This window comes from Podarcis muralis, chromosome W (genome assembly GCF_964188315.1).
Source record: "Podarcis muralis chromosome W, rPodMur119.hap1.1, whole genome shotgun sequence".
Classification (NCBI taxonomy): domain Eukaryota; kingdom Metazoa; phylum Chordata; class Lepidosauria; order Squamata; family Lacertidae; genus Podarcis; species Podarcis muralis.
Window position 1 is genome coordinate 6,926,950 of NC_135674.1, and position 24,440 is coordinate 6,951,389.

At 41.9% G+C, this 24,440-nt stretch overlaps 1 protein-coding gene and 3 non-coding genes across 4 annotated transcripts; all 4 read left to right on the top strand.

Annotated features, from left to right (window-relative positions):
* The first annotated feature begins 12,926 nt into the window (after positions 1-12,926).
* On the top strand, positions 12,927-24,162 carry LOC114595439 (large ribosomal subunit protein eL8-like). Its single transcript, XM_077922817.1, has 8 exons — positions 12,927-13,076; positions 13,335-13,455; positions 16,694-16,843; positions 17,543-17,683; positions 18,204-18,283; positions 22,555-22,685; positions 23,330-23,399; positions 24,000-24,162. Exons 1-8 carry the CDS (start codon positions 13,074-13,076, stop codon positions 24,102-24,104), a joined length of 801 nt encoding a protein of 266 aa, XP_077778943.1. The 5' UTR covers positions 12,927-13,073; the 3' UTR covers positions 24,105-24,162.
* Positions 16,521-16,595, top strand: LOC144326472 (small nucleolar RNA SNORD24). The gene has a single exon (XR_013391512.1). It is a non-coding gene; the product is annotated as a small nucleolar RNA SNORD24 (small nucleolar RNA).
* On the top strand, positions 17,377-17,450 carry LOC144326473 (small nucleolar RNA SNORD24). The gene has a single exon (XR_013391513.1). It is a non-coding gene; the product is annotated as a small nucleolar RNA SNORD24 (small nucleolar RNA).
* On the top strand, positions 17,949-18,025 carry LOC144326471 (small nucleolar RNA SNORD36). Its single transcript, XR_013391511.1, has one exon. It is a non-coding gene; the product is annotated as a small nucleolar RNA SNORD36 (small nucleolar RNA).
* Positions 24,163-24,440: the final 278 nt, after the last annotated feature.

The following is a 24,440-nucleotide window of genomic DNA, read 5'->3' on the forward strand; positions in this document are numbered from 1 at the left end:
GATTCCCTTATGAATCCTCTTTTCAGGTTCTTGTCAATAAACTTCCGCAATTCCTGCATCTCCCTATCTGAGGGACTTACCCACTGGCAGCTGAGCCTCTGGGAGTAGGTTGATCTGACAGTCAAAGGGCCTGTGAGGGGGTAGTCTATCCGCCTCCTTCTCGCTGAAGACTTCTTCCAAGTCAGCATACTGAGGTGGTACCTTCCCCTTTTCCCCTACTGCCATCCCTGCCACCCTGGCTACTGCCATCCTCAGGTTTTCTCCCCGTGGCAGTGCTCTACGCAGTGGGCCGACCCAAAGGTGACTGTCCTCTGGTGCCACCCTACTACTGGGTTGTGCAGTGCTAGCCAACTCATTCCCAGTATGATAGGTGGTCCCGCTAAGGTGGCTACGTGAAAAGCAATTGTCTCTGTGTGTCTGGAGACCGTCATTTTCATGGGCGGGGTCTGGTGGGTCACTTCCCCCCCCCCCAAGAGTTCTCTCCCATCAATAGTTGTTACTTGCAAGGGATATTCTAGAGGCACCACTTGGAGCTGGTGTTCCAGCGCAAAATCCTTGCTAAAGAAGTTGCAAGAGCTGCCTGAATCCAGCAGCGCCTTCACCTTGATTGGGTGTCCGTTTGGGAGTTCTAGCACCACCTCTATGGCTATGGCTGCTCGGGGAGGGTCTGGTTTGGGCACTTCTACTGGTTGCTCGCCTGGCTGCTGTGCCCGCCTTCCTGCAGCCAAGCACTGTCGTTTCCCTGCGCCTTATCCCTTTCCTCTTCACTCCCCACTCCCCCACCATTCCTTGCCATGCCTTTTTCTGAGGGCATACTCTGGCAAAATGTCCCGGCTACTGGCAGAGGAAACACTTCTTATTTGCCTTCCCCTCTTTCTTACGAACCTCGACGGAGTTTGAAACCCCGCACGCGCTCGCTCCTCCAATCTCCATTGGCTCCTCGGGCGGCACAGTTGACGCCGGCACGTCTGGAATGCGGTTGTCATGCCAACGCTCTGCTCTCCCTTCCCGCCTTTCCAGAGCGCGCGTCTCCTGCCTGACTCCCACAGCGAGCGCCAACTTGGTCAGCTGGTCCATCGACTCCGGGCGGGGTGAGCGGGAAAGTTCATCTCTCACCCAAGAGGATAAGCCTTCTTCAAATAACATTTGCACTGGTTCGGAACTCAGATCCCACCCAAGTTTATGGATCAACATCGCAAATCGCGACCAGTACTCTCTCACTGATTGGCTCCCTTGTTTGCACCCCATCAGTTCTTTGCGAGTTACGCTTTGTTCAACATCACTCGAGAACATGTGGTCCATGGCGCTAAAAAACTTTCTCAAATCCTTCAAAGCTGCGTTCTCCACCGCCATTAAGGGCCTGACCCAATCTCTGGCCCTCCCTTCCAGGTGCCCCACCACAAAAGCGACTCTTCCCCCCTCGTCTGCAAAGTCATCATACTGCAGGTCCAGCGCATACTGCACTTCTGTCTTAAATGCATTATAATCTCTGGGGTTGCCCCCAAACTTCTGCACTAGTCCTGGTACCTTCCTTGCGATGGGGGTAATCTTCCCCTGGGCATCCTGAGTCCTCCTTTCATCCAGCCGCGCCGCTAGTAGAGCCAGTTGCTGTTCCAAATCTCTGTTTCTCTCCTCCAGACTTGGTCCTCCTTTGGCCCCCTCTCCTGCGCCAGCTCCTCCGGTTTGACTCATGACTGTGCCCCTCTCCTCTTGCACACAAGCAACGTAAGTTACTGACGGATTGCTGTAATGGGAATTGGGGTTGCTTGTGTGTAAACCTCCAAACTGCTCCAAACTGCTTGGGGTGGTTGCGCCTTTCCCAGGCTGAGCAGCCCCTTGGCACGGCTGCTTCAGTCGCTGGCAGAATCCGTCAGTGGGCGTTTCCTAAACTTCTTCCAACATAAGAATTCCTTAACGGACAACCTCCTCCGCGCCTCTCTGCGCGGAAGCCTTCTGCGCAGAGTGGGCGTGCCAAGCGGTGGTCCTCCACTCTCCTCACTGACCTCACTGGAAGAGTCTCGGAGCCTCCCCTCCGAAGTGCTCTCTGCCTCTCCTTTCTTCCTGGTGTCACCTTGACTTCCTTCCCCAGCGGAAGCTCTCTCTCTTCCTTTACTGGTTCCCTCTCCGGCATCATTGGGGAGCCTAACCTCTCCACTCGGCTCCGATGTCAGTTCCCTGACATCCTATATTCCACAATTAATTAATTGATTCAATGTCAAAATACCATTTTTCATCCAATTTTGCCAAATTATTACTTGATTTTCAATTTTTAATTTTGGGTTGGCCCATGTTGTTAATTTCTCATGCTGATAGGGGTCATCCTTATTATTTTTATTTATATTCATCCAAATTTTATAGGTGCTTTAATAGTCTCCAGGATAATAGGATATTTCATAAAATTGGAGCCAAGTTTAGTCCACCCTACAAGAGATTCAAAGAAACTATATTCGAGAGTAGCCCAATTGGGATTACTGCTAGCTCTCCAATCATTAGTCTTACTCAGTTTACACATTTTTGTCTACTTGAAGAAGCCATGGTCCGATCTGAAAAATACAAATATTTAGGTTACAAAACCGTAAAAATAAAGAAAAATTAAGTTTGCTAAATAATAATTATACTGTGGTTAGGGTAGATCAACATGTCCGTGTCCACTTATCCCCAGTGTAAATATGACATATCGGCAAAAGTCAGAAATTGAAAGATAACTATAGCATGTATACGAAAATCGATTTCAGATTTGAAATCAGCATTGAAAGAACATATAAGAACAGTTGAAAAATCTCATGCAAAAGAAAATGAAAACATTTTTGTTCCCCAGTATACTGTGTATCCCAAGGGAATACATTTTTTTGCATACCTCCAACTGTACATAAATATACATGTCATTTTCAATGCTATACATGTCACGTTCAATGCTATATAAGTCACTTACATTTATACTCGTATTGTAGTACTTTGGCTATGTGTTTAATAAAATATTGAATTTTTGCATTGTGAAAAACAAAGATTATGGTGAAAAGTGAAAAACATGAATTGCAAAAAAACTAGAGCTTACAGAACAAAACTACCATATTTTTCGCCCCATAGGATGCACCAGCCCATAGGACGCACCTAGTTTTTTGGGGGGGAAATAAAGGGGAAAAAAATTTATTCCCCCCCCCCAGGTGCACTGTGCTAAGCCCGAAGCTTGGGGCGTGCGGAGCTCAGCGCGCCCCAAGCTTCTGGGTGCTGGCAAGGTCTCCGCTAGCCGTGGGAGAGCCGCGCGGCTTTCCCAGGGCTAGCGGAGCGCTGCGCTAATCCCGAAGTTTGGGGCGTGCAGAGCTCAGCGCGCCCCAAGCTTCTGGGTGCCGGCAAGGTCTCCGCTAGCCCTGGGAGAGCTGGGTCTCCCATGGCTAGCGGATAGCTTCCTGAAGCCTGGAGAGCGAGAGGGGTCGGTGCGCACCGACCCCCCTCGCTCTCCAGGCTTCAGCGAAAGCCTGCATTCACCCCATAGGACGCACACACATTTCCCCTTCATTTTTGGAGGGGAAAAAGTGTGTCTTATAGGGCGAAAAATACGGTAACTTCAGATATGAAATCAGCATGTCAAAATTAGGTTAGAACAACTGCAGGTGTCAATGCAACAAAAATTTTGTTCCCCAGTGTTATCAGTTAAATGAATGGTTCAAGATAGATTTAAAAAATATATATATTTTTGGACCAAAGCTCAGAATTTGAGAGAATCCTATTAGAAAATAATGAAAAATTATTATCCAAAATGTATAAGTTGTTATTGGAGCAGGAAACAAAAGATGAGCTGGTAAAATAATGATTCACTGGGCAAGAGATATTGGGCATAATATTGAATTTGACTGCTGAGAGAAACTGTGGAAGAAAGATTTGAAATTTACTGCGTGCTACACACTAAAAGAAAACCATGTGAAAATGATACATAGATGGTATATAACTCCAAGCAGGTTAGCTAAAATGCATAAATCTAAATCTGATATGTATTGGAAATGCAGAGAAGTGGGAGGAACATTTCTACATATGTGGTGGGCATGCAGATTATATAATTTCCCAATATTCCTTAACTACAGTCGTATCTTGTTTTGCAGCCGGGATCTGTTCCGCAGCCCTGGACACTAGCCGAAATGGACGCAGGGCGAATCGTCGCATCTGCGCATGCGTGCAGAGCGGTTTGCGCTTCTGCGCATGTGCGAGCGGCAAACCCAGAAGTAACCTGTTCCAGTACTTCCGGGTTTGCTGCGGACGTTCGCCGGAATGGATGCTAGACAAGGCGGACGTTCGTGGAGGTATTACTGCATAATGAGATGGAAAAAATATTTTAGTTAGAAAAACATTCACCCCCAAACCTGAAGAGTTTATTTTGGGAATGGTGCAGACAGAGGTGCCAGGGAGCCAGAAAAAGGTATTTATGTATGCAATTACAGCAGCTTGGATTTTGTTAGCCCAAAACTAGGTGAGAGAAGTTCCTTAGAAAGAGAAATGGCAGCTCAAAATGATAGAATATGCAGAGTTAACAGACCTAAGAGAGCAAGAAGGTCAAGTATATAAAGAAGAGTGGAAAAATTTAATGGAATATTTGGAAGGGAGAAACATTCAGAACCCTGTGGAGATTAGAAAATGCTTCCAGAGATACTTTAAACAACTTTATACCCAAGGGCCGCAAAAAGAGACTGAGATAGATCAATTTTTAAGAAACAACGGATTACCAAAACTATCTCAAGAAAATAAGACAATATTGAACTATAAAATAACAGAACAAGAGATTGAAGGTGCCATTCAGAACATGCAATTGGGCAAATCTCCAGGGCCGGATGGGCTAACCTCCAAGTATTACAAGATCTTGAAAGACTATTTAATTCAACCACTGAAGGAGGTGTGTAACGAGATTATGGAGGGGAAGAAGGCACCGGAGTCGTGGAAAGAAGCTTTCATCACACTTATACCTAAATCTGAAACTGAAAAGACACAACTTAAGAACTACCGTCCCATTTCCCTCTTAAATGTGGATTACAAAATTTTTGCAGATATTTTAGCTAATAGATTAAAAAAAGTGTTAAATGAAGTGATTCACACAGACCAGGCAGGCTTTCTCCCAGGCAGACATTTGTCTGATAATACAAGGAACATCATTGACATTTTGGAACTATTGCAAATGAACACTAATACAAAAGCAGTGTTGATTTTTATTGATGCAGAGAAGGCCTTCGACAATATTTCATGGAATTTTATGAAGAAAAATCTTAAGGGGATGGGAGTGGGACGGGGGTTTGAAAATGGTATAGACGCAATCTATTCAGAACAAAAGGCAAAATTGATAGTTAATAATGTGGTGTCAGAAGAGTTTAAAATTGAGAAAGGAACACGACAGGGTTGCCCTATCTCTCCATTGTTATTTATTTCGGTCCTGGAGGTGCTCTTGAACATGATCAGAAGGGACCGGTCGATTGAAGGAATTCAGGTCGGAGCTAAACAATACAAACTTAAGGCCTTTGCAGATGACCTGGTTTTGACATTACAGGAGCCAGAATCTAGTACGAAAAGGGTTTTAGAACTGATTCAAGAATTTGGTCGGGTGGCGGGATTTAAACTAAACAAGCAAAAAACTAAGGTTTTGGAAAAAAACTTGACAATTATGGAAAAAGAAAGGTTTCAGAAGGAGACAGAGTTAAATGTGGTTAAAAAGGTGAAATATCTAGGGGTTAATATGACGGCTAAAAACTTGAATTTATTCAAAGATAACTATGAAAAATGTTGGTCAGAAATCAAAAAGGATCTAGAAATTTGGTCAAAATTGAAGCTTTCCTTGCTGGGTCGAATTGCTGCTATAAAGATGAATGTATTGCCAAAAATGTTGTTTTTGTTTCAGACTTTGCAGATTGTGGACAAGATGGATTGTTTCAAGAGGTGGCAGAGAGATATCTCTAAGTTTGTCTGGCAGGGCAAAAAGCCCAGAATAAAATTTAAAATACTAACTGATGCTAAAGAAAGAGGGGGGTTTGCCCTGCCAGACATGAAATTGTATTATGAATCAGTAGCTTTCTGCTGGTTGAAAGACTGGCTACTTTTAGAAAACACTGATACTTTGGATTTGGAAGGGTTCAACAATGTGTTCGGGTGGCATGCATATCTGTGGTACAACAAGGTTAAAGCTCATAAAGCATTTAAGAACCATATTGTCAGGAAAGCAGTGTTTAATGTCTGGACAAGATACAAAGATTTATTGGAAAATAAGACCCCAAGGTGGTTGTCACCAATGGAAGCTAAGGCTCAGAAAAGACTCAATATGGAGGCCAAGTGGCCAAAATATTGGGAGATATTAGAAAAAGATGGAGACACATGGAGGTTGCAGAGTTTTGAGAAACTAAAAGATAAAGTGCGAGATTGGTTACATTATTGTCAAATTAGGGAGGTCTTTAATATGGACAAAAAAACAGGTTTCCAGGTGGAAAAATCGAAATTAGAAACAGAACTGTTAGAACCTAAAACTAAGGTACTTTCAAGAATGTATAACTTGCTGTTAAAATGGAACACTCAGGATGAAACGGTCAAATCAGCTATGATAAAGTGGGCCCAAGACATTGGCTATAATATTATGTTTGCTGACTGGGAACGGTTATGTACCACTGGTGTGAAATTCACGGCATGTAATGCCCTGAAAGAAAATATTATGAAAATGATATACAGGTGGTACATGACCCCAGTCAAGCTTGCAAAAATATATCACTTGCCAGACAATAAGTGTTGGAAATGTAAAGAAACTGAGGGAACATTCTTTCACCTTTGGTGGACGTGCCCAAGGGTTAAGGCTTTCTGGGAAATGATCTATAATGAATTGAAAAAGGTATTTAAATATACCTTCCCTAAGAAACCAGAGGCCTTCCTCTTGGGCATTGTTGGCCAAATGGTGCCAAAAAAGGATAGAACTTTCTTTATGTACGCAGTAACAGCAGCAAGAATACTCATCGCAAAATATTGGAAGACACAAGATTTGCCCACTCTGGAAGAATGGCAGATGCAACTGATAGACTATATGGAATTGGCAGAAATGACTGGCAGAATCCGAGACCTGGGAGAAGAGCTAGTGGAAGAGGACTGGAAGAAATTTAAAGACTACTTGCAAAAGCATTGTAAATTGTATGAATGTTAGAATGATGCAGGATATAAAGATAATATGGCATTAGTGACATAGCTGAAAGGAGTATGCAAAAACTGGTTTATAAGAACAAAGGTGAAGTTAGAATAATATTATGTCAAATTTAAATAACTGATAATAAAGGGAAAAATTGGAGACATAATAGTTGAAATGTATAATATAAAATAAGATTTGAAAGAAGGGGAAGCATTGCTGAATAAGATTCTGTAAAAGGGAACACAGAAAAGGGAGATGTGAGGGAGTCGGGAAGGAGGGTTATGAAAATAATATCTAAGAAATTGGTTTTTTATGTCTTTTTTCTTCTATTTTGTATGGGGTTTTTTTACTGTACTCTTTTTCTTTTTTGGCTTTTTTGATTGATTGTGATGGTGTTTTTTCTTTTTGGTTGTGAATGTGAAGTTTGTTTTATTGTCTAAAACTTTAATAAATATCTTTTTTTTTAAAAAAAGAAAAATTTAATGGAATATTTGGAAAATAACTCTAAACAAGTGAAAACACTAGCGGGATTAAGGTAAATTCAACAGTAGTTAGATATAATGGGGGCGGAACTAAATTAAATGGATTTTTTTTAACCTTTTAGAGTATGCAGATATTAGAAAATTTAAAGAACCATGGAAGGGGAAGGAGGGAAGTCGATGAATGCAAGATTGTATATTTGAAAATTTTCAATAAAAATCATTTTTTTTAATGAATAAAGTCAATTTTGTGTTATTGCTGAAAATATGAGTGTGCCTTTCCCATTTTGTAGACAATAAAAATGAAACGGTTGTTGATGGGATGCAACACAGATACTAGAGGCATGTGAAAGAGCAGAGGAGTGATTCAATTTCTGATATACAAGCAGGAACCATATTAGGTGTGTGATTCAATTGACGTGTGATGCATGGGCCCTTTTGAACCGGAAGAAGGCAGAATGGGCAGGTGCATATATAGAATAAATATTCATAAATGTTCATAAATGCACAAGGTAAACACACATACATAAGCATATAAACCACATGTCTAAAATAGTACAAGAGAGTAATCCTGAAGCCATTTTGACTCTCCCCAAAGGACCTCAAATATTTCTCGGCAGCATGAGGATGGGAGAAACTTTCCAATTGTCTTTTCATTTGCAAATCCTCCCTGCAAATCCAGTCTGGCAAGTTTCTGCTAAACTGAGCAGACTATCAATAAAGTGTAAATTTGTAAAAAGGAGATTCAGGAACTTAAGTATTTACCATTTCAAAGGAATGGCCAGGCTACCCAGAAAATGCAATCAGTAAGGCAGGTATTCTAGCAGACAGAATTTCTGCTGGAGACCACCTTCTGTGATGTATGTATGATGTTTCTGGGGTGGTCTTAGGCTACAGGGTGGGCAGTTTTCAAAGTCTTGTGCACCATTGTTCTAGGTCTCTCTTGCCTCCTTGCAAGGAGGGGAGGGAACTCTGTTGCAACAGAAAAATAAAGATCTGCCTTGCTTTCAGTGCATCCTACCGCCATTCCTTTCTGACCAATCATGGACTTAGTGGACTCCGTCCCTTGGGGAGTTGGGCAGCAAAAGCCAACCTCCTTATTTTCTATAACATTTAGTTCCTCTAACTCAGTACAGACCCTCCAAGTGTCCCTATTTTCCAGGGTTGTCCTTGATTTAGAAAAGCCTTCCCAGTTTTTGATTTGATCCCAGAATGTCCCACTTTTCATTAAAGGTAAAGGGACCCCTGACCATTAGGTCCAGTCGTGACCGACTCTGGGGTTGCGACGCTCATCTCGCTTTATTGGCCGTGGGAGCCGATGTACAGATTCCGGGTCATGTGGCAAGCATGACTAAGCCGCTTCTGGCGAACAAGAGCAGCACATGGAAACGCCGTTTACCTTCCCACTGGAGCGGTACCTATTTATCTACTTCAACTTTGACGTGCTTTCGAACTGCTAGGTTGGCAGGAGCAGGGACCGAGCAACGGGAGCTCAAGTGCTAGGCTCTGTGGTTTAACCCACAGCGCCACCCGCGTCCCTCCACTTTCATTAGGTTGTCCCTATTTTCATTGGAGAAAAGTTGGAGGGTGTGCAGGAGCGCCTCCCCTACTCACAGGGAAACCCCTTTTTCGGGGTTCCGAAACGACGTGGGGTGAGCAGCGCGGTGTTTTGAATCGACTGCTACTTTTGTGGAGTGAAGCCGCATAGCCGTTGCCGGAGAGCGCTGACCTTTTCCTGTGGACAATTGGACTCTAAAACAAGTACCCGTGAGTAGAAACGGAAAATTGGATCAAGAAACATGTTAATTTGGCACCGAAGCGGGAAGGTTCAAAACAGGAAGTCCGCCTTACGCTTTTTGTAAATAGACTGAAGCAAAACCTTGTAAGCTAACAGCCTGGAAAGTCGCTTATAAAGGTTGAAATTTCCTTCATTTATAATCACTAAAACCCCCTTGGAAGCAGGAGAAAAGGGGGGGAATTTTGACTGTTCAAGCCTGCAGGAGAGGGAGTAAAGAAAGATAAGTTTCCACCGTCTCAAACCTGGGAACGGGGTGTCAGAGACAGAAATTGTTGGAGACGTTCATTGACTGTGAATGGAACATTTTGACAGATAGCTAAAAAAAGAGAGAAACAAACTGATTCCAATGTTGCCTTTTGCATCTTAAACAAACAAAGTATTTGAATAACGAAAGTAATCTTTATTTGTTGGACTTGCTTTAAAAAGATGGATACAAATAAAAATTGTCTCCTCTAGAGGGAGCTTGTTAAACTGTTGCTGCAAAATGTATAACTTGCTGCTGAAATGGAATACTCAGGATGAGACGGTTAAATCTGCTATGATTAAATGGGCACAAGATGTGGGACATAACATTATGTTTGCTGACTGGGAACAGTTGTGGTCCACCGGTATGAAATTTACGGCATGTAATGCCTTAAGAGAAAATATTATGAAAATGATATATAGGTGGTACATGACTCCAGTCAAGCTTGCAAAAATTTACCATTTGCCCGATAATGAATGCTGGAAATGTAAAGAAAATGAAGGTACATTCTTTCACCTTTGGTGGACGTGCCCTAAGATTAAGGCTTTCTGGGAAATGATCTATAATAAACTGAAAAAGGTATTTAAATATACCTTCCTGAAGAAACCAGAGGCCTTTCTCTTGGGCATGGTCGGCCAATTGGTGTCAAAGAAGGATAGAACTTTCTTTATGTATGCTACAACAGCTGCAAGAATACTTATCGCAAAGTACTGGAAGGTGCAAGATTTACCCACTCTGGAAGAATGGCAGATGAAGATGATCGACTGTATGGGATTGGCAGAAATGACTGGCAGGATCCGAGACCAGGGAGAAGAGTCGGCGGAAGAAGATTGGAAGAAATTCAAGGACTATTTACGGAAATATTGCAAAATTAATGAGTGTTGAATGATGTTGGATAGAAATTAAGGGGTTCATAGCTGTAATGTGATATGGGGGGGAAAAATAGGGTATAGAAACAGGTTAAATTTATGGATAAGGATTTGCTGAACTAACAATTGGAATTGGAATACAAGAAGGGGAGGTATGAGGAAGTCAGTGAAATATGTTATTGAAAAATAGGTATTGTGAACCTTATGTGTTTTTAAACTTTTTTACTTTTTTCTTTTTGATTCTTTTTTATTGTAATAAATTTGAAAACTTTAATAAATATCTTTTTTAAAAAAAAATTAAACTGTTGCTGCAGTCTGCTTGGGGACTCTACAGCTGTAAGATTAAGATCGTGGGATCAGTCTTTTGACCTTGGACAATAATGTGTTGGGAGGAAGCTTTGGTGCTTGCTTTCTGTAAGACAAATGCTCTGTTGGAGCAGTTGCATGAGAAGATGGATTTGATGAACAAAAAATTGGATTTGATGACGGCTGTAGGGCAGGAACCAACTCAGGAACCTGTTTTAACTGGGCAAGTACAAGTGCAGAAGATAATGGACGAGGTTGCGGTAGCACCTCAAGCAATACAAATGGAGAGATCTGAGGCCCTGCAGGAGCATAAGCCGCTGTTTTTGAAGATTGAATTTGGAATGGGCCAGGAGAAGTCTGGAGATGAGGAGGCTCTTAATTTCGGAGGGACTTTGAAACACGTTGTTAAATATTTTTTGGATTATGCTGACGACTGCGGGGAGTGGGACTCTGGGGAATGGGCTGGTCGGATGAGGGGAGATAATTTTGGGTTGAAATCCCCCAGAGACGTACTCTTCAATGAGAAAGGAAAGAAATCAGGAAAGAGACCAACAAAAGACAAGGAAAAGTGCAAATATAAACAAGAAGAAGAAGATCTGCAGAAGGGGCATGGAAGAGACTTAAGAGCCTCGGACATAAGATTACTTCAATTCAATTTCCTTTATTCGACCGATAGTCAGAAATAAAACATTACACAATAATTATAAACTATAACACCATAGGGGTACATAAATAAGGTAGGGCCACAGTACTAGACCTCTCACAGATAACCCACATCAAAGCATTCAGTTATACGTTTCCGACACTTGAGTGCCAGGAAAAGGAATTTAGCCACTGACAAAGTTGTTTTCCCATAAGACTTATTTAGCAGATATGCTGTCTGCTTTCCTCTTTGTCGGGAACTGAGCTGGGGTAAGTATGGAGTTATAAGATACTGAACATAAGATTACCAGGTTGATGGACTAGATGGAATGGACAGTAAGGACTGACATAACCCGAGACCAGGGAAGAGACGTTGGATGGAGATTGGAAAAAAGTTTATAAAGAAAAATTGTTATATTGGGAATTAGTGTAAATTAATGAATATTGGGGAAAATGTTGGAATGAAACTATCTGGCTTTAGTAGAAATGATATAAGGAGTTATGTATAAATAAGTATTAAGTTTTAAGCTTTAAGGTATTTTACAGTAAGATAAGGTTAAATAAATTAAGGTAAATTGAATAATAGAATATGGTGAAAGACGGAAAGGATCTGTTGAGTTAAGTAATAGGTTAGACTGTTAAGATAAATTGTTTAATAAAAATTTAGAAAGATGGAAAGAATTTGCTGAAACAACCAATTAAGTTAGAATACAAAAAGGGAGGTGTGAGGAGGTCAATGAAACAAGCAAATGAAAGGTAAAGATATGCAAAAGGGGATTGGTATCTTTTCCCCCCCTTTTTTTCTTTTGTTGTGATGATGTATTTTTTCTTTTTCATATATTGTGGTGTTGTTTTTTCTTGTTTTTTCTCTTTTTTCTCTCTATTTCTTTCTGTAATCTTGAAACTATTAATAAATATTATCGCAAAAAAAGAAGAAGAGAAAAGTTGGAGGGTGTGGAGTTATCCCACCCCGAGTCATCTGAAGGCAGTTTTTCAATGTTTACTGTTTTATTATGTTTTTATAAATGTTGGAAGCTGCCCATAGTGGCTGGGGCAACCCAGTAAGATGTATCGGGTATAAATAATAAAATTATAATTATGGAATGGGATGTCCCTATTTTCATCAGAGAAATGTTGGAGGGTATGCTGTCAGTATTGTATATACTGTCTGACATCAGCTCTCCATGAATGGAGACAGGGAATCTCCCAGCCCTACTTGGAAATGTCAGGGATTTAATCTGGGACCTTAAAGCCCTCCCTTAGAAAGAGCGTTCCATAAATGTGGGAAGTGAACCCTACGCTGACTGGGGAATTCCTCATGCCTGCTTTCGTGCGCAGGTGTGGTTTGCAGCCGCATGCTCGCTTTGATACTGTCATCGGCCATAAACCGATTACGCTCTAGTCACGGACCAGGATTCTCTATGGATGAGGAGCGGCCTTCTGTAGCTTTGCATCTCTACGGTGAAAAGCCACAACGACCATAGACGTATAACTATAGAGTTTACTTCCGCTCCGCGGATTTCTAAAGCCCGCTCAGCGGCTCTTAAATATATTACCCCGAGCTTCCTGCCCTTTCCTTTTCGAAGCTGAAGCCAAAATGGTGAGTTGTTGTGGCTGTTGTTGTACCGGCGGACTCTCAATCCGCCGCCATCGGTCCTCTAAACGGGCTAATGGTTGGCCTTCTTCTGGCAGGGGAGGCACGGGACACCCGGGTGAATCCTTGGCGCCTTGTATTGGGGAGAGCGGATGAAATGGGGAACCGGCTTGGGGGCCCGGGCCTGGTGCAGGCCTCCGATGTGTGTGCGGCTCGCCCGCTTTTGGTAGGGAATTCACTGAATCGTTCTTTGAACTTACGCAGCCCAAGGGGAAGAAGGCCAAGGGGAAGAAGGTGGCTCCGGCCCCTGCTGTGGTCAAGAAACAGGAGGCCAAGAAGGTTGCAAATCCTCTCTTTGAGAAAAGGCCCAAGAACTTCGGCATCGGTGAGTTGGAAAAAGGAATTGGGGATTGGAATGATGGGTCTCTGCAGCCCTGTTGATCCATCAAGGAGCCTATACTGAATAGGCGTTTCACAGGAAGTGGGAAATACACGCCTGTCTCTAAAATACATGTGCATGGGGAATACTGCTGGTTTTGTTGCATTTTGACCAGTGACTATTTATTTGTCTATTTATACCAAGTATTTATATGCTTCTGTATCCTAGAAATATATCGCTGAGGTTTTGCAACAGTATAAAACCATACAGTAAAATCATTTTTGAAAAGCAAGTTAAAAGCAAAATAATTTAAAGCAAGCATCAGTTGATCATTGAGGAGGGATCTACTCTTAAATGCCTGCATAGGCCTTAGGGAGTAGCAATTTTTAATTGATATTTCATTGGAAGAATTTCATTTTTTAAAAAAGTGATTAGAAAAGGAAAATATGAACGAGAATTAAAATAAAAAATACTCAATTAGGTTTCCGTACATATTAAGACTAATGTATAGCCTTAATATTCTGTTACAAATATGTTTATCAATAACCTAGTATTTTCTGTATAAACTTGTCCCAAATATATTTATCCAAAGAAAGTGCATCTATTAGTGGTTGTTCATATTTTGCTAATATTGCCATGTTATCAAGCTATTGATTCTGGAGAATTATAACTATTCTTCTAGTTCATTGGTCCCTTAGCCACCATTAGGGCATGTAGAATCTATTTTTGCTGTCCCATTGTCACTTTCCATACAATAGGTACAGGGGTACTGTATATCGTTCAAAAGAATATGCCCGTCTGAAAATCTTAAATTCCTCAGTGACATATTTATATAATCAATAAAAGTATGTGTATCAAAAAAGCATTATCCATATTACAACTCTAGCAAAAGGCTACATTAGATAGCACTTTCTTATACAAGCGTAAGGGAGTCCAATAGATTGTGAATAATATTTTCTGCTCCTTAAGTCTTAATTTAAGATTCATCAATGCGTTTGATATCGAAGCTTAAACATTTCCCCAAGGTCTGCATAATAGTGGACATACCAATTCCTTATTCCAATCATTTTTTAAACTCTGCATATCAAATTTATTTATTGATACTAAATATCTAAAAAGTAATCACTGGCTTCTTAGTTTCAAATGAATTATCCAATTGCCCCAGTATTTTAGGTGTCTCAAGCTGAGAAGACCACTGGACCGAACAGAATTATTAAAAGATGCTGTAACTACAGGTATTGTCATTGGGCCGCAACTGGTAGATGGTATTTCTCTCTTAATGCATTATATGTATAAAATTAATCTTCCTCATCTATCAGTTGGTTTGTCCAAGGTCAATACCCTTCTCCCATGCAGCTTTTCTATATTACCACGTTTTTTCCAGTGTTTTGCATGTGAAAATGGGTCAAATTTATTTTTATTGGCTAATACATTCCGTATCTTTCTAGTTGACTTAATTGTTTCAAGAGTCATTTGAACTTCCAAATATTTTGATCCTGATACTGCCCAGCCCATTAAGACCGTCAACAGGTTTCCAATAATACTTGTCAGTAAATATGCCTGGTGGTATAATTCAGAATTCCAAATCCACTTTCTTTAATTAGTAATTGCATTTTCTGCAATGGTATTATTTGTATTTTTGAGCCCCAAAGGCATTTCCTAAACAAAGAGTTTATCTTTTGGAAATATGACCCAGATATAAAAAACTGGAAGTCCTCTCAGAATATAGATAAATCTGGGAATAATATTCATTTTTAGGGCATTCATCCTTCTCTAAAGGGTAAGGCTTAATAACCCTAACTATTGATGTCTAGATGTTATTTATATTAATTGTTACTAGTTATGTTATATCTCTTGGTATTAACATGCCCAAATTAAATAGATTCGGTAGAAATTTGATTTTGCTTAATTAGGTGTGTGATAAAATTTTCACCTACTGGCATCTCAGTTCCTATTTGGAACAATTAATAGTGTGTCTTGATACCTTGCCAAAATAGCATCTGCAAATAACACTAATTTGTATTTAACTGAGTTGAGAACTACGTAAATCTCAAAATGTTGCCAGGGGTTCTAAACCTATTAAAAAGCAAACATGAAAGTGGACACCCTTCTCTGGTTCCTTGGGCCAATTGAAACCGAGCAGATGTAATGCCATTTACTTTAACTCTAGATGTGGTTGAAACGTACAGTATTTTAATCCATTTTATAAAATCCAGCGGAAATCCAAATTTATTAAAGCTGCTTCTGTGTAGTCTATAAATTTTGTTGACAGCCTTCTCAGTTTCTAATGATATAATTAAAAATGGATTCTTATTTTTATTAACTGTATCAAGTCCACCACTAGTCTAATACTATCTGCGGCTTGTCTTGTTTTTATGAAACCAGTCTGGTCACTCATATTTCCTGAGCTACTGTATTATTTAATTCATTTTTTGGTATTTCCTTGTACAATATAGTGGTTGGACTTCCAATCATTTGTGTTCAAAGGTCCTTAAGTTCCTCTTTTAACATTTTCCCCTTTTTATTCTTTAATTTGTTTTTATCAGAGGAATATGCAATAATTCGGCCACACATATACATTTTATATGCTTCCCATTCAAATGGTCTTGCAGAAGCTGTTGCAGAATTAGAATCAAAATATTATATAGTTTCTGTTCACATATGTTGTATAAATCCTTCATCATTAAGAAGGGAAACATTTAAATACCCCATTTTTTTACCTTGGCTGTTTTACTAAATTCACATTTCAAGATTACTGTGCTGTGATCTGATACACATCGTGGATTTGATTATTGAGGATGATGCTAAAAATTGGTCTTATTGAAAGAAATTCTGATGCACTGGTGATAAGAAAGTGAATTCTCCTTTGGTAGGGTGCATTAGTTTCCACAGATCTTTTAAATTTAAATCTATCATATATTTCTTAATTGCTTGTCTCGCTAAATACGTTTTCTTTATCAGTGTATTTCTATCTAAATTAGGATTTATGTAATAGCAAACTTTTTGGCAGGCATTTAGAAGGGCCTGGTGTTTCCACTATGTTTTGGAAGACCAAGCTTCTCTGGGCTGTGAGCAAATGATGCAAAAGAATATTTGCTATCAGAGTGATGCTGCTGACAATCTTCTCCACCAAGATCACTGATGCTCCTGCCACCTTTGCTCTGGGCTGAAAACCAGGAATACAAAAGGATAACCAGTAATTGCTAAGGAAGCAATTATTTTGAGTTGTCATTTTGCCTTTCAGGGCAGGACATTCAGCCCAAACGGGACCTGACTCGCTTTGTGAAATGGCCTCGTTATATCCGACTTCAGCGGCAAAGAGCCATCCTCTACAAAAGGTTGAAGGTGCCTCCAGCAGTTAACCAGTTCACTCAAGCATTGGACCGTCAGACAGGTGAAGGCCGGCTCCTTTCCTTGGCTCTAAGGTGGAGTTGCAGAAGGAGGTGGGGTAGCTGCTCAGATTCCTTGAATTGAATGTGCACCTCATGTTTTGGGAGTTTGCTGGAAAGAGGCAAGTGTGAGAGAACTAGTTTTACACAGTGCTATAGTAAGAAAGGTAGGGACGCAGGTGGCGCTGTGGGTTAAACCACAGAGCCTTGGGCTTGCCAATCAGAAGGTCGGCGGTTCAAATCCCCACGATGGGGTGAGCTCCCGTTGCTCAGTCCCTGCTCCTGCCAACCTAGCAGTTCGAAAGCATTAAATGGAAGTAGATACTGCTCCAGCGGGAAGGTAAACGGCGTTTCCATGTGCTGCTCTGGTTCGCCAGAAGCGGCTTAGTCATGATGACCACATGACCTGGAAGCTGTATGCCGGCTCCCTCGGCCAATAAAGCAAGATGAGCACCGCAACCCCAGAGTCGTCCACGACTGGACCTAATGGTCAGGGGTCCCTTTACCTTTTTGTAGTAAGGAAGGGTTTTCCTTTGTATGCAGATGATGCTAGCAAAATATTTGCTATCTGAACTTCCTTGATGACTCCCAACCACCAAGATCACTGATGCACAAAAGTCATGTCCTTTAGGGGAGGGGGATAACGGGAACATGGTGTTTAAGAGAGAGGCTTTCCTCTGAACGGTTCCAATTGTCTTCCACAGCTACTCAGCTTCTGAAATTGGCCCACAAATACAGGCCTGAGACGAAGCAAGAGAAGGAGCAGAGGCTGCGGGCCCGTGCAGAGCAAAAGGCTGCAGGGAAAGGCGACGTCCCTACCAAGAGGCCTCCTGTGCTCAGAGCAGGTAACCTTCCTACTTTATATTTATACATTTAAACCTGGTTGAATGAAAGCTTGGACAACTAGCCGTATTTATTTATTGTGTTTATATCCAAAAAGTTCAAGATGGCGTAGATGATTCTCCCCCTCATTTTACCCTCGCAAACAACCCTTTAGGGTAGGCTGGGTTGAAATACAGTGACTGGCCCAAGGTTGCCCAGTGAGCTCCATGGTTGAGTTGTGGTTTGAACCCTGGTTTCGCCCAGGTAACCACTGCATCACACTGGCTACCGCGATGATGTATGAATTTCTTCACCTGAACTGCAGACTGAGGAGCATAACATAGAACTTTTTAACCCTGAGCAGTAGCAGGCCCTTCCTCTGCTAGTCCTTGACATGGCTAGGAAAAGCTGGCAGCTTGGTGCTTTGTTAACACCACTTGAGCCACTGTGCTTTTCCACAGACAGGGAGCTTTGGATTTCTTTATTTTTGCCTGGGAAAACAAACTTTTGTAGCACACTCAAGTTAACTGGCTTTTTCTGCAGGTGTCAACACCGTTACAACTCTGGTGGAGAACAAGAAGGCTCAGCTGGTGGTGATCGCACACGATGTAGACCCTGTTGAGGTAAGGAGGTGCAAGAGTCGGGGTCTTGTACCCAAAAGCTCAGATTTATGCTGCTAAGTGGTTTTTTAAATGAATAGCAGCCACTGCATTCTTGTACGGGTGTTTTCTGCTGTTTCTTTCATTAGCTTGAACAAAATGGTCACCCACTCCTGCTCTAGATAATTCTTAATGTTGCCAGGTCACTATGGTTACTGTTGAAATGTGCTTGGCTGTACAATTTACTTTGGAAAACATCAGAGTCCTGTTAACAAATTTTCAAACTTGGCTCTTTAAAAAAAAAAAATTAACAATTTCAACATAACAAATTATCAAAACATCATATTCATTATTTCCCCCCTTTTTCCCCACCCTCCCGAGACTTCCCTCAGCTCCTCTCTCTGATGTCTCAGCACATATTATTCTCTGCATGTTATGAAATTATACATGTCCTTACATTATCTACCCTGTTATCAACCAATAAATTTGTGTATGTTTATTGAAAACCTGCCAAGGAGTCCAGTTCATTTCGTTGTCTTTAGATAATTTGTAAAAAGCTCCCATTCTTCCTTAAAGTCACAGTTGTCTTTGTCCCGCAATTTGTATGTCAATTTAGCCAGCTCTGCGTAACTCATCAATTTTTCTTGCCACTGTTCTTTCGTTGGGATTTCCTTGTTCTTCCATCCTTGTTCTATCAAGACTCTTGCTGCTGTTGTAGCATACATAAATAGGTTCTTTGTTTTTCTTGGCAGGTCTTGTCCTACAGTCCCTAACAGAAATGCTTCTGGTTTTTTTTTTACAAATGTCGTTTTAAACATTTTTTTCAATTCATTGTTTATCATTTCCCAAAATTTTTTAACTTCTCTACAATATCTGTACTGGTGTAATATACCATCTATACATCATTTTCATATAATTTTCTTTCAAAAGAGAACAATCTGTAAATTTCAAATTTACTTTCCACAATTTCCCCCAGTCCTCAAATTGTATCTTATGTCCTATATCTTGTGCCCATTTGATCATGACCAAATTGACCTCCTCATCTTTTGTTTCCCATTCTAGCAAAATACTATAGGTTTTCTTCAACAGCTTCACTTCTTCTATAACGTCCTTTTGAAATCTAGATGTTGTATACTAAACCCTTTCTTGTTGTCTTCTTTGTACATCTCATGTAATTGTCTGTAGTGTAACCAACTCTGAAAATGATCTTTTATTTCCTCATAATCTTTTAATTTCCATTTCCCTTCTTGATCCTCAACAAATCTCTGTATGTAGGCCACTTCCCCTTTTTGCCAAGCGGTTTGAGCAACGAAGCTTCCATTGGTGATGACCACCAGGGTGTTTTTTGTTCTAATAGGTCTTTTTTATCTCTCCCACACCCTCATTAATGATCTCCTGATTACCGTATTTTTCACTCTATTGGACGCACCGGACCACAGGACGCACCTAGTTTTTAGAGGGGGGAATCAAGGAAAAAAATATTATCCCCCCCCCCCCAGCCCCAAAGAGCAAGCTTCTCCCAAAGCTTCTCGGGGCTGCGGGGGAAGCCTGGGTCCCCCCCCCCCCAGCCCCAAAGAGCAAAGAAGCCAAGACAGCGAGTGGGATCCATAGCCGTGCAACCTCGGAAGGTGTTGGGGGTCTCCACCACTGGAGGCTTTTAAGCAGCGGTTGGGGGACCATCTGCCTGGCGTTCTTTAGCTGTGATTCCTACATTGTAAGGGGGCTGGGCTAGATGACCCTCAGGTGGCCCTCCCAACTCTATACAGTCCTATACTTCTGTGGCAGGAGATCCACAGCCACTTCACACAATGACCACTCCCAATTTTCATTGGAGAGACATGTGGCTTCAGTGTCTAGGTAGGTACCCCCCTACCTGCCACTCTTCCCTCACCCCACTTAAGCCGAGGGAATTCCTGCCCAGAGAAGCTCCCAGGTGAGGCAAGGGTTAAGATCTACCTCTGGTAAATGGCTTTGTATCCTCCTCTTTCCCTTTTCTTCTATGCTATTTCTTTCTTTTGTGTTTTGTTTAATCTGTTTTTATTGTATACTAAAATAAAAGCTGCAAAGTTTCTTTTTTTATAATATCCCCCCCCCCCCCAAACTAAAACGTTAATCTAGATAAAAACACTGATCCAGACGAAAAGAAGATGGTGGAGAAAGGACGAAAAAAGAAAAAGAGGTAGAGAGAGAGAGATTTTTAAAAAGTTGGCTTCTTTAGCCTTGCGCAGCCTCCCGCGGCTGGAGAGGCGCGCAAGGCTAAAGAGGAAGCCCGGGCAGCGAGCGGGATGGATCGCGCTCGCTGCCCTGGCTTCGTCTTTAGCCTTGCGCAGCCTCCCCTCCCCCCCGGCTGGAGAGGCGCGCAAGGCTAAAGACGAAGCCCGAACAGCGAGCGGGATGGATCGCGCTCGCTGCCCTAATAATAATAATAATAATAATAATAATAATAATAATAAATTTTATTTATATCCCGCCCTCCCCAGCCGAAGCCGGGCTCAGGGCGGCTAACAACAATCAAATAATCAAACAATCAAATCCAACATTCTAAAAATATTTCATTATAAAAATTAATTAAAATCAAGTTGATGGCAACCATTAAGCAAAATTCTGTGAAGGTTGCCAGAGGAGGGAGTCAGGCTGCGCCCTGACCAAAGGCCTGGTGGAACAACTCTGTCTTGCAGGCCCTGCGGAAAGATGTCAGGTCCTGCAGGGCCCTAGTCTCTTGTGACAGAGCGTTCCACCAGATTGGAGCCGCAGCCGAGAAGGCCCTGGCTCTAGTTGAGGCCAGCCTAACCTCTCTGAGGCCTGGGACCTTCAGGATGTTTTTATTTGCAGACCGTAGGTTTCTCTGTGGGGCATACCAGGAGAGGCGGTCCCGTAGGTACGAGGGTCCTAAGCCGTATAGCGCTTTAAAGGTTAAAACCAGCACCTTAAACCTGATCCTGTACTCCACCGGGAGCCAGTGCAGCTGGTATAGTACCGGATGAATGTGGTCTCGCAGCGAAGACCCCATAAGGAGTCTTGCCGCGGCATTCTGCACCCGCTGGAGTGGGGCACAAGGAAGCCTGTTGGACCCCATCCAACAGCCACACTTCCCCCCTCCCCCCCCCCGCCCGCTGGAGAGGCGCGCAAGGCTAAAGACGAAGCCCGGGCAGCGAGTGGGAAAGGGACTGACTGGCCGCGTCAGTCCCTTCTCCCTCCTGGGGAAAAGCCCGCAAGAGCCGCGCGAAGCTTGCGTGTGGCTCTTGGGGGCTTTTCCTGCTTGCCTCCCCCCCCTGCATTCGCTCCATAGGACGCACAGACTTTTCCCCTTAGTTTTTAAGACGGAAAAACTGCGTCCTATGGTGCGAAAAATACGGTATATGATTATAAAATCCTTTGTGGACTTTCAGTTTCCCATACCATAAATATGCATGCCATCCAAATCTGTTATCATGGCCTTCCAAATGTAGTGCTTCTTCCTTTTCCAGTTTTATCCAGTCCCTAATCCACACCAAACACGCAGCATCATAGTACAGCTTAAAGTCTGGCAGGGCAAACCCACCTCTCTTATATCTGTAAGTGTCTTATGTTTAATCCTTGGCCTTTTGCGCCCTCCCCCCCAGACAAACTTGGAAATATCCTTCTGCCATTTGACTCTTTATAGAGCAGGGTATGGCTTTTGCAATGGTGCTTGAATTTCTTTACCTGACTGTTGGCTATTTGCAGATTAGTTGCGCTGCAGAAGGCGTGCTGGGGAGACCACACATTGCAAGGAATGCAAAATAACTTTTGCTAGGTTTTAATAACAAAATCAAAAACTCCTTTTACATTAATTATATATCAGTAAGCATGAGCCAACCAACAACCCATCCACCAGGGTACTGAGAGAGCTAGGTGCTGCTCTTTATATACTATACCCAACAGCTTAATTAACATAACTTAACAGCACCTGCTATACTGCTTCACAGCTGTAAAACTAGGTCACATTATTTGCTCTGGCCCTTAAAGAAATACACATCTTGTGGAACAATAATGAACCTTCAAATTTAAAGAGACCATTCAACACTGACCCCTATCTGTGAAGAGCAAAATCATACGAGCTTTTTAACCCTGAGCAATTGCCAGAGCCCTTGTTGTAAAGCAGGGATGGGGACAGCCCTGTTGTTAGACTCCTGCTCCCATCATCCCTAACCACTGGGGCTGATGGGAGTTAGGAGTCCAGTAAAGTCTGGAGGGGCACAGTTCCTAATTCCTACTGTATTAAAAACTGAATGACTGCCAGCTTTAAAGCATTTCTTCTCCCCTCTCTGATCCAGCTGGTAGTTTTCTTGCCTGCCTTGTGCAGAAAAATGGGAGTGCCCTATTGCATCATCAAAGGCAAGGCAAGGCTGGGCTGCCTTGTCCACCGAAACACCTGTACCTGTGTTGCCTTCACTCAGGTTAATCCGTAAGTAGCCCTGAAAACATTTTTCACCTATTTTCTAATTCAAATGAAGAAACCGAAGAGGCTGGTATGGTTTGGGGCAGTTACACCTTTAACCGCAAGCTGAACAGCTCTTAAAGCTGCAGCCTTTCCTCCTTCCACATCTGGAAATGCTAAGTTCACGTGCCAGCTGAGCAGTTGGTTCCCATATTGGTAACTACTGCATGACCCCAGGCCTGCAGGGCATTGACTGCATGTAAAGCTTAAAAGTTGGCATTATTGCTGCTAGCTTAGTGTGGCATCAAACTGTGTTTTTACTTAGAGGTGGACCATAATGGGTGTTACGTTCAAACCATTGGATTGAGTCTTACTCAGAGCCGACCCATTGAAAATAATGGACATGCCTAACTTGAGGCCACTAATTTCATTGTGTCTACTCTGAGTAGGACTAAATTGGATGCAACCCTTAGAAATTAAGGGACTTGTTAGTCATTTGTAGGGGTCTGCTTTGTGTCTGTCATTGAATGAACACAACTGCTGAAGCTAAATGAACTTTTAAGAGAACGTTTCCCTGAAAAGTGGCACTTAAAGCAGTATTTCAAATTGTAATCTACTTGGAGAACTCAAACTCAATTGCTGGCTTGTTGAATCTGTCTTCTCCTTTGCAGCGAGGACAAGGGAGCTCTAGCTAAACTCGTGGAAGCTGTCAAGACCAACTACAATGAGAGATACGATGAGGTAAGATTGTGCCTATAGGATCTGTGGGTATATTGACTAATTTGTCAGCTTTTGGAAAGTGCCCCCCCTCCCTTGCAGTGGCATGACCACTGTCCAGCTTGCTGAAATCAGGAATGGCTTGCTAGCAGCCTCCAATATGAAAATTCATTCCAGCCCTGTGTAGAGAATTCCCTCATGTAGCAGAAATAATGTGAGTGAACAGCAGTATCATGTTGACCCACTGAGCTGGTAGCGTCTAAAAATATTTTGGACAAGATAACAGGATTGAGAATCTAAAAATGCCCACAGGAGAAAAGAAAAGGACTTGAGCCACCATTGAGTTACACAGCCTGTTAGCAATATTCCAGAGTCTGTGTCTATAGTACTACAATGTTTGGAAGTGTTACTACTTGTTAGAGCACAGGTGTAATGTGTAAAGTGGAGTTGATTTGAGTCTCTGTTCCAGTAGTAGTTTTTGCATCTAATTTGTACTTAAAAGCCGACACTCAGGTTATTGCTTGTGAATGTTAAATCCTCAAAAAAATTATACCATTTAATCTAAATTTTAATTGTAAGTTTTGTAAGTCACTTTGACATGTGAGCAATCTTTTTTCCTTCCAGATTCGTCGTCACTGGGGTGGCAATTTTCTGGGGCCGAAGTCAGTTGCCCGCATTGCTAAGCTTGAAAAAGCCAAGGCTAAAGAACTGGCCACTAAACTTGGATAGATGTATCCGATTTGCCTCAAGAAGTTATTCCCATAAAAATAAAATACTGCAAACAAAATGTGTTCCAGTTGTTTTCTGTAAGTTTTTAGTGATTAGAGTGTGGTGTTCTGTCAGTTATGTCTTATGGTAGCCTTGTCTAGTAAAGGGGGATTCCATAGCACCTAAGAAGAAATTATTCCAGCGTTCCTTTCTCAATTTTCCGTCCCAAGGGGAGAGAATTTAAGATTTGCGCCAGTAATGAGCACCCTGGAAGCTTATCTCTGCAGGTGTGAAAGCTCAAACAATACCTCCATGGAGCTTTGGCCAATGTTAGCTGCAAGTATATTGGGTTCTAGA

Bases quoted from the DNA above. Each gene is read 5' to 3' on its own strand.
- LOC114595439 (XM_077922817.1), top strand. The intron at 16,844-17,542 runs GTGAAGGCCGGC...TGTCTTCCACAG, and splicing joins AGCATTGGACCGTCAGACAG to CTACTCAGCTTCTGAAATTG. The intron at 17,684-18,203 runs GTAACCTTCCTA...CTTTTTCTGCAG, and splicing joins GCCTCCTGTGCTCAGAGCAG to GTGTCAACACCGTTACAACT.